Raw genomic sequence first — 20,788 nt, 5'->3', positions numbered from 1 at the left:
TAAGATGCTCTTAGGAGGAACGATAGGTGAATATCTTTCTTCACAATTTTAGTTGGATTTCACCCTCGTTTCTTGCGTGGTGACATTGGAGATGGGTAGTGTGTGGTACCTAGATAATAGTGCCTCATTCCATATGACTAACGACAAGGAGTTCTTCAGTGACTTGGAGGAGAAGGACCCCTAGATGCACATAGAGATGGGAGATGATGGGAGGTATAGTGCAACCAAGATGGATACTGTTACCTTTTAGAGGGAGTCTAGTTCTCCTCTCACATTAAAATATCTCATGTATGTTACGGGTTTGAAGAAGAATGTTGTTTGAGTTTTCATGTTAGAGGACCATGGCTACGATGTGATATTTAGCAAGGGAAAGGCTTTGTTTTGTCACATAGTGATATAAAAATGGGGCTCTTAAGCTTCTTGTCTAGCTCACAAGAACCTCTCCCACTTCCAAAGCTTGAATATTCCCAAGCCTTTAATGATTAACCAATGTGGAATTAAGAAAAGATAGAAAACATGGGTGTATGCTTGTATTTGTTTTATACTAATTATGTGTTGTAAATTAATGTGCTGAAACTGATATATAAATGCATATAACAGTAAATAAAGAAGCAAATATAATGAAACAATAAAGCAAACACATAAACAACAATATTAATTTGGAGTTCATCCACAACTCTTGGGCTACGCCTCCGTGAGCTCTTGTCAATTTGACTTGGCTCTCTCGGATTATGGTGTAAGTATTTTTACAAGCTGTTTGGCTCAACTCATACTATTCTACACATAAACACTGGGTTTAGACACCTTTTTATTTCTTCTGGCTCTTGAAGCTTTGGATTTTGGCTCTTGGCTCTGACTCTAGCTCTTTGGCTCTGGTTCTAGCTCTTGGCTCTTTGGCTCTGGTTCTTGGCTTTCTGGTTCTCCACTATGGCTTCTTTGGCCCTTTGGATGTTTACAGCTCTCTTTAGGCTTTTGACTTGAACTCCAAGTGACTCCCTTGGCTTTTGCGCTATCCCTTTGGCTTCAACTTCCCCTTTGGCTTCTACTCCCGCAGTAAACTGCTCAAGGATTAATAATAGCCCCCTCAACAACCCAACAACCCTATGTCCTTGACATTTCATGGCTTAAAAGCCAAATTGGCCCTGCCCATTGGTTTTTCCATTTTAGGCTCTCGGTCTTCCAGCCATTGTCCCTTCATTTTCCTCCTCTAAGCATTAGCAATCATTTCTAAATGCTTCCTCGGATGGATGCCACCTATTTGGTAACGGACAGGGAAATTAGTGCTTAAAATTCCTTTGGAACAGTCGTTTTTTGCTACACAGGAAAATGTTGCAAACACACGGGAAAAATCCACAGAACACACAGTTCCGGACTTCAAAGTTTTATAATCCCATTTTATATCCCTATCGAGTCTGCTTGGGGATCGCTTATCGCAATTGTAACTGGCCTGCCCCTTTGTTTTTCGTTTAATAAACGAAATAGGCGAAATACATTAAAAATCGCATTTGGTGGATTTCAAAATATATATGTTTCCATTTCGGAACCCTATCGAGTCCGGCCATATCGCATCGATAGTTGCAATGGCCCTTTGGCTTCCCCTTTCGTATCGCTGATGCAGAACCACTGATATCACCGATCGCAGTCAGACTATCACACATATACATATAATATGGGCGCTCCATTGTTTCCTGATGGTGATCCGCCAATTTTGGCGATCGTTCCATCGCATCACCCCGGTCCATTGCACCATGCCTCTGCTCTGACCCGCCGATCACCGCTGATGTGATATGCCGATCGGATTTGGACCGTTGATCTGCCAAATCTGACGGCCCCTGTGCAACCATTCCTTTGACCTCTGATTAGGCTCATTTTCGTTGTTTTCTCATGGTTTTCTCATGTTTCTTTTTAAGGATCAATAGTTTAACGCGATAAGTCCAAGACTTCTCCTCTCTTGGTGGTCTCACCCTTTAGGGAGATTTGGAAGACTTAGAGGGTTTTTAGACCCATTTAGCAAGGGATTTTACCTCTTTTTCCTTTGAAAAAGGGCAGCCTCATTTTATGATATCTTTCCCATCTGAAGTCTGTTTTCGCCCATTTAAGTTGTGTTGGATTCAGAATGGAGGGATCCCTACAATGAGACTATTTCTAAGAGTAGCTTGTGACTTTCATTTTCCTCTGATTTACAAAGGATAAGTACCATTTGGCACTTTTCACCTCTTGCATGAAGTCTTTTAGACTTAGAGGTTTATCCAAGATCCATTTTTGGATCACGCCTTCCCATTGAAAGAACTTTTGGTCTCCAAAAGACTGATATACTGATCTGAACAATAAATGAGAGTGACTCACCCTCTTCTTTAAGCATCCCTACACTTGCCTTTGCATAGTGCCTCTGAACCAAATTTTCTGACCACTTCCCTCCTTTGGATGGGCTGGTCTTCCTGAGAAGAACTGTCTTCCTCATTGCCTTCCTGTAGAACTTCTATTGAAATGGCCATAGAAGGTGGTTTGAGCTTCTTTTGCCTTGATCATTGATCCAAAGTGGCTCAAACAAGTGTGAAGTACATCTGCTCCACAAAAATTTCATTTGTACCTATTTGACAAGCTGCTAACAACAACTATTAACAACAACATGCATATAGACAAAAACTGGATGGACTAAACTCTTGCTTCAACAAAAGAAACAGATTTTCATAGCTTGTGAACACCTCCATGTCTTACATCTGCATACAAATGATGGACTAGATAACAAGCCCACAAAAAATGCCTTTAAACAAATGACCCTTCAAGTCAAGCATGTTGAAAAAGACCATTAGGACTCTTTTTCAAAAGATGAAACTTTCATCATTATCTCCATTTGGAGACCAAGTTAACTTCTTTCAAGTCAGCATGGCATCACATTCAATGCATGCATTTCATCCCTCAACTTTCACTTAAGTACACTATACTTTCGAAGCTGAAATGAAATATAATGTAGATGCATCAATAGACATGCAATTTTAATTGGATAAGAACTCTAATTATTCCTTACCAATCCCTTTCAAAGGTACTACCCTTTGCTTGCACATCAACATCAACATTTGAATCATTTTGAGACACATTATTCATGGAATCTTCACTTCCATTTCTACCATAGCCTCTTTCCACTTTCTTCAGCTTTAGTTGAAGAATTGTTGGATTCAGTGTCCAACACTTTGTGGCAAGATGTCCTTTATTATGGCAGTAAGTGCACTGCATGTGCATCCTCTTGATAGCATGATTTTCCTTGTCCAATGGACCTTTGGATTCTTGCTTCTTTTCCTTCTTCTGCTTCCTGCGTGTGGCCATTTTCTTCCAACATCTAGAAAAACCACAAAAGGAACATGCAACTATTTTCCCATACATATGTTGAAATTCATCATGCTTTGCAAAAGCAAAAGGAATGTGTTCAGAACCAGATTTATACCTACCTCATCCACCTTTATTACCTTCATGAGGAGGTGAAGAAAATAAAGAAGTGGATCCCTTTGGAACACCATCAAACTCTTCAAGGCTGTTAGAGTCTCCCCAACTCTCTGGTTCAAGTGTGTGCTTCTGAACACCTGCATCCTGTAGTTGATATTTCAAGCTATTGTTTTCCTATTGGATACAACCTTCACACTTCTGAGGTAGAGGACATGAAATAAAACTCCTTGGAATGTTTCAATGGATTTCATGTCAGTTTTTTAATTCTCTCCATAAGATTGTTCATAGCCAAGACCCAAATATTTAGGCCTTTCCTCAACCATTATTGGTTCAAGAATACCTTGTGCATGCTTTCCCAAGCCCTTTCATTCATAGGACATCTTGGACATTAGCTTGGAACCTATGCCTTTAGTATGTTTCGCAAAAGAACCAACACAAGCATTCTTAGAGGACTTTGAAGACAAATTGGGATGGCTTAACTCTTATTCAAGCTGGTACTTGACTAAGACTTCTTTGGCAACAAAGAGTTCTGTTTCCAACTCATGCATCCTCTTCAGGTTCATATTTGCAATACGAAGTTGCCTCTACATTTCCTGCAATTTTTCAACAAGCAACTTCTTCTCTTCCTTCATAGAATTCAACTGCTTTCTAAGCATGCTACTCTTTCTTCCATCCTCATACATTTCTCTCACCATATCCATCATGGTGGACAATTCTTCCTTCATGTCTTCATCAAAGAGTCTTGTGAAGAGAGAAGAATTCAAGGACTCATTCGTAGAAGTTGTCATTATGCCAATGACTTCTTCTTTCTTCTTGTCCTTCCTGGACTAAGCTGTCAATATATTTCTCTTTGCCTCTGCAAACTTAAACAATAGTCAGTCTGCAAAAAAAGCATACAATTAGCCTCTTGCTATTCAAACACTTTTCAGACAAGCAATGTTTTCTCTGTCAATCAAGCATTTTAATATAACCTTCTTAAAGGTGTGGTTAATCAAACTTAAGGTCTGATAACACTTGATCTGAAAATGGGGCTCTTATGCTTCTTGTCTAGCTCACAACAACCTCTCCCACTTCCAAAGCTTGAATATTCCCAAGTCTTTAATGATTAACCAATGCGAAATTAAGAAAATCTTGAAAACATGGGTGTATGATTGTATTTTTTTTAAACTGAGTATGTGTTGTAAATTAATGTGCTAAAATTGATATATAAATGCATATAACAGTAACGAAAGCAATAGATATAATGTGGCAATAAAGCAAACACATAAACAACAATATTAATTTGGATCACCCACAACTCTTGGGATACGTGTCCGTGAGCTCTTGTCAATTTGACTTGGCTCTATGGGATTATGGTGTAAGTCTTTTTACAACCTCTTTGGCTCAACTCCTACTGTTCTACACATAAACACTGGGTTCAGACACCTTTTTATCTCTTCTGGCTCTTGAAGCTATGGCTTTTGGGTCTTGGGTCTTGGGTCTGGCTCTTTAGCTCTTGGTTTGGGCTCTTAGCTCTGGCTCTGGCTCTTTGGCTCTGGTTCAGGCTCTTGGGTTTGATTCTTGGCTCTTTGGCTCTGGCTCTTGGCTTTCTGGCTCTTCGCTCTAGCTTCTTTGGCCCTCTAGCTATTTACAACTCTCTTTGGGATTTTCACTTGAACTTCAAGTGACTCCCTTGGCTTCTGCGTTGTCCCTTTGGCTTCAACTTCCTCTTTGGCTTCCGCTCCCACAAAAAACCCCTCAAGGATTAACAAACCCCTCAACAACAAAGTAGCCCTCTGTCTTTGACATTTCATGGCTTAAAAGCGAATTCGGTGCTACTCGTTTGTTTTTCCTTTCCAGGCTCTTGGTATTCTAGCCACTATCCCTTCATTTTCCTCCTTTGACCGTTAGCAATCATTGCTAAACGATTCCTGGGATGGATGCCATCTATTTGGTAACAGAAAGGGAAATCGGTGCTTAAAATTCTTTTGGAACAGTCATTTTTTGCTACACAAGAAAACGCGGCAAACACATGGGAAAAATCCGCAGAACACACAATTCCATACTTCAAAGTTTTATAATCCTATTTTATATCCCTATCGAGTCCTCTTGGGGATCACTTATCGCAATCACAATTGGTCTGCCCCTTTGTTTTTCATTTAATAAACGAAACAGGCGGAATACATTAAAAATCACATTTGGCGGATTTCAAAATATATATATGTTTCCATTCCAGAAAACTATCGGGTCTAGCCATATCGCATTGCTAGTCGCAACGGTCCTTTGTCTTCCCCTTTCATATCACCGACGTTGATCCATCGATATCGGCGATCGCAGTCGGACTATCGCATATATACATATAATATGGCTGCTCCATTGTTCGTCGATGGCGATTCGCCGATTTCGTCAATCGCTCCATCACATCACCCCGGTCCATCATGGTATGCCTCTTCTCTGACCCACTGATCACCACCAATGCGATATGCCGATCAGATATGAACCATTGATTGGCCATATTTGACGACCCTTGTGCAGCCATTCCTTTGACCTCCGATTAGGTTCATTTTCATTGTTTTCTCATGGTTTTCTTATGTTTTTTTTAAGGCTTGATAGTGTAATGTGATAAGTCCAAGAATTCTCCTCTCTCGTTGGTCTCACCCTTTATGGAGATTTGGAAGACTTAGAGGGTTTTTAGATCTATTTAGCAAGGGATTTTGCCTCTTTTTCCTTTGAAAAAGGGTAGCTTCATTTTATGATAGCTTTCCCATCTGAATTCTGTTTTCGCCCATTTAAGTTGCGTTGGATTCATGATGGAGGGATCCTGACAATGAGACTATTTTTTAGAGGAGCTTGTGACATTCATTTTCCTCTAATTTACAAAGGATAAGTACCATTTGGCATGAAGTCTTTTAGACTTAGAGGTTTATCCTGGATCCATTTTTGGATCACATAACCTCGGGATAGTGAAGTGGATTGGGGTTTGTGTGAAAACCTCTACAAATTAGATGTAGAAGACTATTTTGCTTTGAGAAGAAAATAATAGAAGGTGCAAAGCTGATACTTCAGTGAGTTGTGGCATAGAATATTGGGTCTCTTGCGCCACGGTGCTTTGAAACTCATCCAATAAATTTATACAGGACTTCTGAAGGGTACACTAGAGCAGAGAGACACATGCAAAGGGTGTACAATGGGGCAGTACACCAAATCTTCATTTCATGATAAAGACAGTTGAGCGCAAGTGATTCTTGATAGAGTTTGCTTAGATGTGTGTGGACCAGTCGTGACAATATCCACGACCAAGCACAGGTATTATGTAACATTTTATAATGATTTTCCTTGTAAGTGCTAGATTTTCTTCATGCAGAAGAAAGATCATACATTTTCTAAATTTTGTGAAATTAAAGAACTCTTCGAGAAGGATATTGGTAGGAATTTTAAATATATTAGAAGCGATGATGATGGAGAATATGTGTCGAATAAATTCAAGAACTTTTGTGCATCAAAAGGAATTCAAAAATATTTAATAACATCTCATAGCCCAAAGAAGAATGGGATGGCTAAAAGGACGAACAAAAGTATTGTGGGAGATGCATGGGTGATGTTAAAAGATCATGGTATACCGTTTCACTTATGGGTTGAAGCATGCAACACAATTGTTTATTTGCAAAATATATGTCCTCATCGAGCTCTCGGTATGATTACACCACAAGACATTTTTGTAGGTAAGAAACAAAATGTGGCACACTTCAAGATCACCACAACACGTTTTTGTAGGTAAGAAACCAAATGTGGCACACTTCAAGATCTTTGGTTCATCAGTCTACTATCATGTTACCAAGGATGCACAGAAAAAGCTATAGCCAATAGCTAAGTTGGGCATATTTGTGGGGTACACTATACACCTCACAACTATCGGGTGTAATTTCCATCCAACAGGATGACACTGGTTCGTAGAGATGTGAAGTTCAATGAAGAGAAGGCCATGAGATGTTCCCTTGAGAGGGAGATTCAATTACATGTAGATTAGGAGATTTTAGCTCCAAAGGAGGAACCTGAAGATGATGTGGAGCAACCACATGCAGAGGAGTAGGGAGTGGAAGCACCCACTCATGCAGAGAATTCCATATATGGAAGGAAGTGCACCATAGAGGCTAACAAATTGATGCAAGATGTTAGAGAGTATGTTGGAGCACCCACATCACAACACAGGCAGAGGAGGTCACTAGATCAATACAATGGCTACATGGCTTTGATGCAAAAGAGTGTCGATGTTGAGCCATAATAATTCGAGGAAGTAGTGTAGCAACGAGTATGGGTTGATGCCATGGTTGAGGAATATGACTCCATTTCCCAAAAAAATGTTTGGGAAGTGGTACCAAGACCAACAGACAAGTCAGTGGTGAGTTATAGATGGCTTTACAAGGTAAATCAAGCAGCATAGGGAGTGTGGAGAAACACAAGGCCATATTTGTGGCCAGAGGGTTCTCTTAGGTGAAGAGAATTGATTAGAATTAGACCTTTTCTCTAGTAACAAGGTACGCTTTAATTAGATATATTCTAGCATTGTTAGCACAAATTGGATGGAAGATACATCAGATGGATGTGAATACAACATTCCTCAATGATATGATTGAGGAAGAGGTGTTTATTAAGTTGTTGGAAGGATATGAGACCTTCAACAGAAAGTTGCATGTGTGCAGATTCAAGCAAGCGCTATATGGACTGAAACTATTATGAAACTAGCTCACAAAAAGATAGAAAATATAGATCAATGCCTTAAGAACAAGCCTCTTCAAGGAGGAAATCTCCTTTACATTACACAAATGAACAATTCTTGGATGATACAAATGACAATACCTCCTTTCTATATATACGAGTCTAAGGGGTCATAATATAATCAGAGCCGACATGACAAGAATAATGTAAGGACACAATAATAACAATAGTGGGCTTCTATGGGGCACAATAGTAACAATATGGGGACTACATGGGTACAACAATATAATAAGGGGGTTGTAATTATAACAATAAGGGGTTACACTAGTAGTATAGGGGCCTAACATGCCCCTCTCCTTCAAAAAGTGTTGTCCTCAACGCTTGAGTAGTTCTTGTTGCTTATGTATAAAATTCTTGTCCTCCCATTTGGAATATTCAGCGGGTAAGTTCTTCCACTTGATGAGATACTTTGAAATTGATCGATTTCATAGCTATTGGGTTCTTGTTTCTGTCACTGCTCCAGGTTCCAATATGATTTTTCGTTCCTATTCAAGTTTTGGCAATATTTTTTGAATTGGAATCTTCTGCAACTTTTGAATGAGTGGCCACACTTCTTTGTCCTTCATCTATTTATCCCTTGCTTCATTTATCCAATTTGGTTGGATAATAGAAATAGCACAAAACAATGATTCCACATCCTCATCATTTCTTGAGAGTGCATTTGCAACAAAATTTTGCTTCGCTTTTCTATAGATGATGTCAAAGTCATAACCCAACATATCTACGACCCGTCTTTTCTATTCTTCTAAGGATAATATTTGTTCTAAAAAGTATTTAAGACTATGATGATCCATTTTTACCTTGAATTGTTTTCCCATTGGGTAAGGTCGCCATTTATTAAGTGCATGTAGTATTGCCAACATTTCCTTCTCTAAATAGCTTTCTTGAGATGTAGCCGTAAAAATACCCAATCACCTACATCAAAACATTTTTCACTGCGATGTTGACCTACCTATTGTTTCCTTCGATTCTGCACCAAAGTGGCATTATCCTTTAAAAGTTGGAGAACTTGTTGTTGATGCTCAATGTGATATTTCACTACTTGAACCTTTTTCTTCTTGATATTTCCTTCTATCTTTAGAGTTTTGGGAGTGGTAATTTCTTCCAATCCTTTACAAGATATGGTCGGATTCATTTCCTGATGCTTGATGTGATCTTTCACTTCTTAAACATTTTTCTTCTTGATATGTCCTTCTATCTTGATAGTTTGAGTGGTAATTTCGACAATGCATGACAAGATATCATTGGATTCATTTCTTCTTTCTTGATGTGATCTTTCACTTCTTGAACCTTTTTCTTCTTGATATGTCCTTCTATATTGAGAGTTTGAGGAGTGGTAATTCTTGCCAATACTTTACAAGATATGATTGTGATTTCAGAACTAAAAGATCTGAAATTATAAAGTTACAATCATTTCAAGATCAAGCTCCTAAAATCAAGAAAAAATGAGATGAGGAAGTTTGATGGTAAGTATTTGGTTAATTGGATATTACAGATCGAGAAATATTTTGATCTACATGGTGTACCACTATTACAAAAGGTATGTATTGCATCTAATTATTTGTAACCGAATCAATTTTTATGGTATAAAGGGATTTGTTTTTGTAAACCACTTGTCACGTGGTCAATTTTCACGGAGGAAATGATAACACAATATGAGGATACAAAGAGAAACACCTTCCTTAGCCAATTGATAAATCTGAAACAAAAGTGCTCAATGGCAGAGCACATCGAGGACTTTCAAAAATTGAATATAAGGGAAAATCATATTCCAGAGAAGTAGAGGATTGATGTCTCCATAGGGACTTTAAAGGATAACATTCAACATGATGTTCGTCTTTAAGAACCTAATTCATTGGAGAAGGCATTTAGGTTGGCAAGAAAAGTGGAAAGAAAAATTATGGAAACAAGGAATTCTACCCCTCACAACTATAAACATGGAAATGTTGTTTCTCCTAGCCATCCACAACCTACAAGGGTGACACCACAAAAATTGTAAGAAAAAAGAGAAAAATGGCTTTGTTACAATTTTGATAGTAAATGCACTAAAGGTCATAAGTGTGTTGAGAAGAAATTATTTTACATAGATTATGAAGAGGAGGAAGACAAGGATCAAGAAACATCAAAAGAAGAGGATATACACCAGGAATCAACCCTAGAGAAAGAAGAAATGAATCTAACCATATCTTGTAAAGCACTCGCAAGAATTACCACTCCTCAAGCTCTCAAGATAGAAGGAAAGATCAAGAAGTGAAATATCACATCGAGCAAGAAGAAATGAATCCAACCATATCTTGTAATGCATTGGCCAGAATTACCAACCCTCAAACTATTGGGTTACACTAGTAGTATAGGGACCTAACAAAAACAAACACCATGTGCTTGGTACACCAGAATTGACATCTATTTGATTGGGTTGGGCTTCACCAAAATTGAAGTAGATGGGAACCTTTACCATATTCTGGTTGAAGGCAAATTGTTGATTATAGTATTATATGTCGATGATTTGATTCTAACAGGTGATGAGAAGCTGATAAAATATTGCAAAGAGGATCTTGCAAGTGAAATCGAGATGAAGGACCTGGGGCTTATGCATTACCTTCTTAGTATGTAAGTACGACAAGGAGATGAGGAACTATTTGTATCTTAGGGAAAGTAAGCCAACAACATACTGAAGAAGTTCCACATGGAGAGAAGAAACCCATGGAGACTCCTCTAGCAGGTGATTAGAGGAAGGAAGATGATACTTCAGGTGGAGTAGTGGAGGAAACTATTTACGGACAACTTGTGGGTTCACTTATTTATTTGGTGAACACACGACTAGACATGTGCTTTGTAGTTAACCAACCTACTCAAGACATGGTTAAGCCATCAAAACTTTATTGGAAAGTAGCTAAACATGTCTTGAGATACCTTGGAGGCACCACTTAGTTTGATATTTGGTATACATGGATAGATGGTGTGAAGCTTCAAGTCTTCACAGATGTAGATTGGCAGGGAGTCCATCCGAAAGGAATATCACATTAGGGGGGATCTTCAGTACTAATTCAATAGTTGTTTCTTGCTACAGCAGGAAGTAGAGATTAGTTGCACTCAGTTCAGCAGAAGAAAATACATGGCTAACAGTCCAACAACTTGTGAGGCTATCTAGATGAGGAAGATCCTTGTTGGTTTACTTGCTCAGTAGATGGATCCTACAATGATTCACTGTGATAATCGAAGTTGTATCAAACTCTTTGAGAATCCAATTTTTCATGATCGGTCAAAGAATATTGACATCCAATATCACCATTTACGATATTGTATGCATATGGGAATCATGTTGCTGGAGTACATTCCTACAGAGGAGAAGGATGCATATATTTTTTTAAAGGAATTGTCAAGATGAAAATTCAAGTTTCACAGAGGCAGGATCGAGGTAGCATATAATCCTGTTCTTGTTGAGAGGGAGTGTTGAAAATGCAACAAGAAAATCCTTATTTAATTTTGTCCTTGAATTAAATTAGGAATTAAGTTGTAATTCCACATCTCATGACAACTTGTAATGGTTAACTAAGTTAATTTGACTTAGTTAGATTAGTTAATTTGATTTGAGGGTCTAACTTGAGTCATGTAGAGTGTCTCCTACTTTATAGGATCCCTCGTTTAGTTGATTTTGAGTTGTAATTAATTAATTTAGTTTAACTTAGTTAAAGTAAGTTAAACTAGTTCCAACTAATGGAGGAACTAGTAGGAGGTCAGATACTGGGGTGCTACTTCATGTGTTCCACTAGTTAACTAATGATTCACTCATAATTAACTTATGCACGTTAGATTAGAGAAAGAACTAGTTGAGATTGGAGTTCAAAGACAATGTATTATCAGTTTCTAATTATCTGAATTGTACAAGTGGTGCATGAAATGAGAGGAAGGCCTATGAGGATTGCACAATTCACCATTATGGAATTTCCAAATTAAATATGGGCTAATTCCCAAGGGAACAATGGAAGGAAATAGGGACTTGGGCAAGAAATAAATTGGATAAGTATTGACTTGAGATTGACTAGGACATAGTGAGATAGATAGAGATAGTGCAGAGGTTGCTCAAGCATGAGAAAATCATTGTAATCTTCTCATATTTTCTGATTAATTCAATATACATATAACATGGGTTTTTTAGCTATGGCTTTCCCCAAAAAGACATTTTGTTAGTGTGTGATTAAATTATTTCTCTTATATGCTTCGTCATTTCAATGATCGATTATTTTTTCCACTCATGAGTAGAGTAGATTCAAGTCAATTGTTATAGCATATTACAATCTGCAGTTTGAATCTACTAGGAATTTCTACAGTGAAGACATTTTTTTTATAAGTTTAAGATGAAATAAATTTTATTAAGTTTTACATATATCCACCATTAATAACATCTATGGAAATCAAAATAATTGACATACTTAAGCCCTTAATAATAAAATAAGATCAATTTACCTTAGCGCCTTATATTTTTTTATAACATTAAATGGTGGTTAGAATTCTATTTAATTTTTATAGATTGTATTAAAACTAAATGTTATTGAAAGATATATAATCAAATTGATGAAAAATTTAATCATAATAAGGAAGAACACTTCTAAGTATTATTTTATATTCGAAATATATAATTTTATGTTTTTTAATATATGAAATTTTATAATTTGAAATTTAATACTATTTCAAAATGATTATAACTTTAAGTATAAGTATTATTTAATTTTTGGGTAATATGAAAAAATATTTTTTAAACTAAATACTATTAAAAGTATATTCTGAGCTTGAAAATAACTTCAAATATAAATACAATTAACATTGTTAGACACCTACATGGCAACACACATGGAAAAGGCAGAATATGAATGATAAGCATGAGATTACCTTTACTATTCACAAGATGTTCATTTATAATACGTTGTACATGATTGTTGAATTCATCTTCCAATGTCTCCTGGAATCCTTTGACTGCTCAAATTCCACACTAACCCATAGAGGATTAGGTGTCCAACATACCCCCTTAATCCGAAGGGTTATGTATGAGTCCAAGAAGAAAGATGTAATACTAAATGTGAAAACATGCATGGAAACACTAAGTTGAATGTGTTCTCTGAAATGTTTGTATAAGGGAGGTGGTTTAAGGATGACCACCAACAATGGAACACTTAGGGCGATTGCTAGAACTCTTTGAAGTCTAGCAAGAAGCTGAGGTCTTCTACAAGAGGAAGTGCTCCTAATGTTTTGAAGAGGGAAACCTTCAACCTTGAAAGGGAGGTCTCACCCCGCATAAAAAGGGAGAACCTCACCCTGAAAAGGGAGGTCTCAACCTGCAATGGTTTAAGGATGACCACCAACTCTAGAATGCTAAATTCAATTCTTGGAACTCTTCCAAAATTGGTAAGAAGATAAAGTATTCTGCTAGAGGAAGTGTCCCAAATTCTTTGAAGAAGCATCATTAACTGAAGGCATGCTCAGGGGCATCTTTCTCCCTGGCTACAACTCCGAGTCTGGTATGGTAGGTTGTGGCGTAGGCTCACTTGATGTGGCTTTGAAGCTTATAGATGACCATCACTTCCCCCCCTCTCAATTATAAGGTGAGATGATGAAGAAAACTCAGCTGAAAGATTGTTCAATACTCTAGAACAAGTTTTGACGTATGACTGAAGTATTGTTTTTGGTGTTGAAGCCCATTGCCAAGAAGCGATCCATTTGCCTCTTTTTCCATCTGGTCCATTCTGTGTCAAAATATCTTTAACTATAACATTTGGTACATAAGAAATTATGTGAGAATGAAGGATATATACTCTGAAATCTTTAATTGCTTTTATCAATGCCAAAGCCTATTTTTCCATTATATTATAGATGAGCACGACATCACTCAAAGACTTGCTAAAGAAAGCAATGGGTTGTTGAGATCCCTCGTCGTTTTTCTGTAAAAGGACATCTGCAGTAGTATGTTTAGAAGAAAATGAAAAAATTATAAAATCCTTAGTAAAATCGGGACTTGTAAGGGATAGTGGTTTTTTCAACGCTTGTTTAACTTGGTCAGATGATTTCCTATCTTCAATGTTGCATCTGATTTCAAAATTCTGTTTTATCATGTTTGTGATGTTTGTGATAAGTTCTGTAAGGTTACGGATAAATCTTCTTAGGAAGTTTATTCTACCAATAAATGATTGAAGTTCCTTAATGTTTCTTGGATGATTGATTTTCAGAATAACTTCAATCCTTTTAGGATCAATTTTAACACCTTCCTTAGATATGATATGACCAAGAAGTTTCCCGTCTTCAAGGCCAAACTCTTTTTTCTTAGGATTTAGTGAAATCCCAAACCTCCTACATTTTTCAAATACTCTTCTCAGATGTGACAAATGTTCTTCATCAGTTTTAGAATATACAGTGATGCCATCTACATAGATCACAATAAATCTGTCAATTTCATCAACAAAAGAAATATATGTTGCTCTTTGAAATGTGGCTCCAGGATTCATTAACGCAAAGCGCATCTTCACATACATGAAAGTATCACATGGAGTAGTAAATGTTGTTTTATCTTGATCCTCTGGATGGACTAAAACCTGATTATAACCTAAGAAACTATCTAATAAAGAAATCCTAGAAGATCCAACTACCTTTCGCAGAATATGATCCATTTTAGGTAAAGGATAGTTGTCCTTTAGGGAGACTTTGTTAAGGTTTCTAAAGTCTATGCACAATCTGATTTCACCTATTTTTTTCCAATTGGCACAATATTGGAAACCCATTTAGAGTACCTAAGAGGAACTATGTTTTTAGAATCATACATTCTTTTGATTTGCTTCTCAATTAAAGGCATGAGAACCGATTTATTCTTCGAATTTTTTGTTTAGCTGGTTTCTCATCTTATTTAATTGGAATTTTGTGTTTTATAACCTCTGTGTCATATGTTTTAAGATCTTCATAGCTCGAGGAAAAAACATCACTAAATTCCTTGAATAAAGTAATGCACTTTTGTTTTTCTGCAACTGGGATAGATTTACACAGTTTTATGATTTTGGGGTCTTTTTCAGTACCTAAATTACATTCTTCAACTACTTTTCCTTTGGGCTCAATCTTAGGCTTTTTAGCCACATCATCGAAATCAAATAATTCTTCTAATGGAACTCGACCTCTAGGTAAAATGTTATATTTTAGCCTAAGTGTTTCAAACCCTTCCTTTTCTGGGTCTATCTCAATCAATTCTAACTTATTTACAACTTTATCTATGAGTGTATTTACATCTGAATTTTCTAATTGGCTCTCTAGATTAGAGTGTACAACTATTTGATTATCTACTTTAGATTCCAAATCAATATTATCATTTTGAAATTATAGGATCTTTACATGGGATCTTAAGCCTCTATGTGGGATATGGTTTCCACCAATCGGTTTTGGGTATTCATGATGGGTCTATGCATCTAGACCATGGTTGAAGAGGAAAACAAGGGCATTATGCATGAAAATGAACATTCTAGGACTCAAGCATGACAATCAGGACACATACCTTGGGGAACTTTGAAGCCCAAGTGGTATTCGACCGGCCATTAAGCTATTTTTGAAAAAGAGGATGTGCTTAGGAGCCTTGATTGTGCTTTGGAGAAGAGAATAAGTCCTAATGCTTAAATTTTCATTTTGAAATATTACCAATTAAATAAGTCATGATACTAATGATGAAAGAACTTTTGCATAGTTGTACATGGCTACGTGTTTTTCTATGTATGTTGGATGAATTGGTTTGTTTACTTTTATGGTAATAGGAAATACATAAACAAAAACATATCTATCCTTTTAGCTCCCTATTTTGACCAACATTTTAAACCACTTATCTCATATAATACACATATTCATCTCTAATAAAACCAATGAAACTCCACAGTTATATAGTTCTCAATACATATATGTCTTATATTTTATTGATTTTATTTGTATGTATAATTCTTAAATATAAAGATTTTTATATATATCATAAATTTTTATTGCAATATACATCATCAAAACAAATTGTAGAATAAATAAATATAAATAATTACCTTAAAAATAATAAAAAATTAAAAAAAATAGAAAATTAAACTGTGATAAAATTCTCAATCATAATCTTAATAATTAAATTCATAATTTAGAAACAAAATAAAAAATAATGGTTAAAAGCATCCAAAAATAACACACATGAACCACTTGTATCCGTATAACTATACAGATTTGTTTCCAGTAGCACATCATTCTCCATATTAAAATTGTCTTTATTTATATGTCAGGAGTTCTAAAGTCATAAAGACTTGATAAATAGAAAAATAACAATTTGTATGTTCGAGGTTCTAATCTCCTAACTCCCTAATAAATAAACAAAAAAAAATATAAATCCCCTACTAAAGAGTGAGGGGATTTGGGTAGCTATGCCCTCAAGCTACTTTTACTTTCTTCCAAATATTTCTCTATCTTATCGGCTACTGCCCGCACGGTTATGATATTTTCTGAACGTCCTTTCTCCTCCTGTACGATGATTTCAAATTCTTCCTCCAGAACCATTAGGATCTCCAGCTGAAAGTAAAGTAAAAGATGTGACTGTGAGTGCACAAACGGAAAATAATGAGCTAAAACACCAAATACTTGTTGTGCACGAAAGAAGAAAGATACCATATCAAGGGGATGGGCCCCCATTTCAGAAAAGTTAGACTCGGGTGTCACCGGGACATCGTCGGACAATGCCAACATCTTTTTCACAACTTTACATACTTTTCTCACTGTCTGGGGTTTGGCCTTGGCCTTGGCCTGCTAAAAAATGGATACGATGATTTTTTAATTAATATGAATTTTGTTATAAAATTTCAAAATATTTTGAAATTTGATTAACAGAAACCAAATAAATTATTAATTTATTTGTTTTATAAACCAACTATAATTAAACAAATACAAATGAACCACGAAAGAAAGAAAAATTAGAACAGGATTACACAGAAAGAGAATAATTAATCATACAACACAAAACACATGGGAAGCAGAGGAAGAGGTTGGGGTCCATTGCAGTGGAGTCAAGGACACCGCCTTGAGTCCAAGGAATTTGCAGGCAACCTGACAAAAAGTCATGAAGAATCTGTTAGAGAGAACTATGCACGGAGTAACTTTTCTGCAAACATATACATAAAATAATTACAGATTCATAACAAAGAAAATCCGGAACAACAATGAAGATAGAGGCAAATGCTCTCTCAAAGATGTCAGAATTTCTAAGGAAATCCTTGAACAAATTCCTGTATATATAAAGTTCTGTAAGACAAAACCAACTTAAGTTTCTTAAATCTTTGTCAATGGTAAATTTCAATATCAAATTAGTAAGAAGCAAAGTCAGCCATTAATTTTAAATACACAAAACCTAATCTACACATGCCAAAAATGTAAATGAATTCCTCTTCCATTCAAACTGGAGTGTTCTTATATTACAATTAAATAATCAAGAGTAAATATAAGCCTAGACTGGGAGATTTCAGCCATTTATTATAATTAAACCATCAATTACCAAAAAAAATATTTTTAAATAGCCAAGAAAATAAAGAATATGGGATTTTATTAATGTAAAAGTTATTAAAATGCATCGTAAGATAAATTTATTTTATTATTTTGTTTAATTTTATATTAATTTTTATATTAAATAAATAGAATTTATGTTTGCTGTTTGAGAGAAATATTGTTATTTTTTCCACCTTAAATTAATATTGAAATTCTATTCTTATATATTACATTTTGTAGTAGAAATATTGTTTAAATAATTTCTAAAAAACTAAAATATTTTTCATAAACAAAAACATACTAATTCATAATCAATAGTTTTTATATCGATAAAAATAAAATTATATAAAATTTCCATTCTCAGTGAATTCTAGAATAACCAAGATCTCTAACAAATATCATAACTGAAAATACCACTAATCAAACTAAGGCAGATTCATCATTTCTATTGATTATAGAACTGCTTTTACATTATAGAGCAATCCCACTTCATTCATTACAACTTGAGGGGATAAGACTTCGCAATCAGTCACCAATTTAAAGGAAAAAAATAAAAATAAACACTAAACTTGAAAACTATGAATCTTAGCCCTCCATTACCAATTTGAAAAGAAAAACAAAACATCAACAATAAGCTTAAATCAACAGGATCACAATTATCATATTTCACAAATCAATCAATAAGATGTGAATTAAAATTTCAAATTATCATCCATATAAATCGATAAAAACTACATAGCTATAATTAATAATTTTATTATTTAAAAATTATATATATATATATATATATATATATATTAAAACTCAAAAAAATTAGATTTATCCGTTACTACATTAGCCATGAAACTCCATTGGTTTATTCTACAAATAAATGTTTTTTCATGACTCCTCTTGGGCTATTCCAGAATAAATATATCTTTGTCGTAATAGATATAACTTTAATGTTCAAAAATATCTAATTTTCATGATAGAGATACGTTTTAAAACAAAACTGACTTTAATATTTAAAAGTAATCAGATTATGTGTAATCTGATTTGATTATGAAGGGTGCTTATTATCATCTTTCCAACGACTACTATAAATATGACAGTAAGACACGCTAGCTGCAACGATGGATTGATCAGCGCCACCGGGGTGACGAAAGCGTTCAGAAATTATGGTTTCGATATGTACAGAATGCGAACTGAATGAATTTTATCAAACAAGAAACCAAACATTCATTACACATCAAATGAAAAGGTTACTCAACTCCAGGAAACCATGCAGAATTTGAAATTCTATACTTATTGAAACTACGCAGAACTTGAATCAACGTAGTTAGTATATATATATATATATATATATAATCGACAAAATTCTTGCCTGGTTTTGGTGACTGGAAGGAATGAGAGTAGCCCCGATCCTGATCGAACTGGTCAGAGCAGTCGCCATGAATCTTCAGAGAAAAAATAAGAATGTTGCAGTAATGAAAATAGAATCCGGTCAAGGTGAAAAGCAAGGAACACAAATTAAAATGAAGCCGAAGAAGGAGCAACCAGAGAAACTCAAACGCTTCAGAGGTGAACAGGTGAACTCATTTATTCAGAGGTGAACAGGTGAACGCTTCAGAGGTGAACAGGTGAACAATATTTCACTTGAGCTGCTAGTTACATGAATTCAATATAAATACACGCAGGCTTCTTCTGTCTTCATTTATTGCCGTCGGAGAGCGTTCCTGTCGGAGAGCGTTGGGCCAACCTGACAGTGACCCATTCCTACTACATTCTCAATATAATCAATAGAAAATTGCAAGAGTTTGTCGGGTTGGAAACACATGATCCAAGTTGGAAACACATGATCCAATAGCAGTTTATTCATTCATGTTGCAAAAATACCAGGTCATCAGCTACGGGTGTTTTGAGTCAATGATGTATATCTCGGGTGGTTAGGAAGGGATCACCTAGACGTGCTTTGAGTCAATGATGTATATTTCAGGTGGTTAGGTAGTTAGCGAGGGTTTAATGATAACTTCTTTATTAGAGTTCTCATGATATGATTATGTTAGAAATTTTTTGAAAAGGATTCTATATACCATTACTATAAACTAAATTTCCTTGGCACTAAAAAAAAATATGAATATTCATACTATGAATATATTTTTAGTGTTTTTATGATTAAAAGTTTTCATTTAAAATTATTTAATATTCATAATTAGTATTCATAACTAGAAAACTTTGGATTAAAATTATTCTGACTACTAAAATTTACAATTTTAACAATCCATTAAAAAAACTTGTCAAATAAATATCTTAAAATAACTATGTTGAAAGGTTTATAATTGCAGGGGTTAAACATGGTATAGTTCTTATTATTCTATTTTTTAGTTAAACATGGCATAATTATAATTGCAGGAGATAAACATGGTATAATAATCATAATCATTAGTGTATTGTTTTTTTTTTCTAAGTAAAATTAATCTATTGATATAGGCAAAATGTACCAGGAGGCTCTAGCCTCAGCGGTACTAGGTCAATGGAATGACCATTTTGTTCTTCCAAACTTGAAAATGAGACTGCCCCAGAAGGGGAAACCAAACCCAACCCAAAATTGAAAAGTTTCAACTGCCCACGTAGGGACTATAGTTCTCATATACAAAAAATTGGAGTTAAGATTGAGTAAATCAAAACTCGATTCAGACTTGATCATGTTTAGTAGACCTGTAGGGACAAAAATCCAAGCTATTGCAACCAAGAAGGAAAAAGACTATAAAAAGACTAGGCACGATGCGAAACAACAAAAGGCATTTGTCAAAGCTGAACAGAACCAGGTTACTCCTCGTGACGTGATTTTTGGTTTCCTCTATAGGTTCTTCCTCCACTATCGGACACAATGCGTAGACTTCAGAGTCTATGTATTCTGCATGTCCCGCCACCTGCGCTATCCTCAAGTTGAATGCCCTTATCCTTTTAGTGGGTTTTGTTTTCCATAGTTCGCGGATTGTTGCTTGAGGGGAGGTCCTTATCTGTTTTCGGAAGTTTGGAGCTTGGCTCCCCTGGTTCAAATTTAAAAGAAGGAACTTGGCTG

General features: G+C 35.5%; 1 protein-coding gene across 3 annotated transcripts in view; it reads right to left on the bottom strand.

The window, feature by feature from the left end:
* LOC149221297 (acyl carrier protein 1, chloroplastic-like) overlaps positions 1-19,359 on the bottom strand; it is a 190,828-nt gene extending 171,469 nt beyond the window's left edge. The window contains exons 1-4 of one of the 3 annotated variants that reach the window (XM_089382947.1): positions 19,088-19,359; positions 17,197-17,289; positions 16,855-16,992; positions 16,435-16,758 (exon numbers count right to left, since the gene is read on the bottom strand). In XM_089382947.1, the coding sequence (XP_089239073.1) occupies positions 16,612-16,758; positions 16,855-16,992; positions 17,197-17,289; positions 19,088-19,156 (447 nt within the window). In that variant the 5' untranslated portion in view covers positions 19,157-19,359 and the 3' untranslated portion in view covers positions 16,435-16,611. Of the gene's footprint in view, positions 1-16,434; positions 16,759-16,854; positions 16,993-17,196; positions 17,290-19,087 lie in introns of those variants that run through there. The other 2 variants (XM_089382949.1, XM_089382948.1) reach the window with 2 other exon arrangements.
* Positions 19,360-20,788: the final 1,429 nt, after the last annotated feature.

Source organism: Pinus tabuliformis, chromosome Q (assembly GCF_031772625.1).
Source record: "Pinus tabuliformis cultivar Carrire ecotype Pingquan chromosome Q, CPIR1, whole genome shotgun sequence".
In the NCBI taxonomy this organism is placed as follows: domain Eukaryota; kingdom Viridiplantae; phylum Streptophyta; class Pinopsida; order Pinales; family Pinaceae; genus Pinus; species Pinus tabuliformis.
Note: the sequence above shows the minus strand (reverse complement) of the source record. Positions and strands in the feature narration are given on the sequence as shown.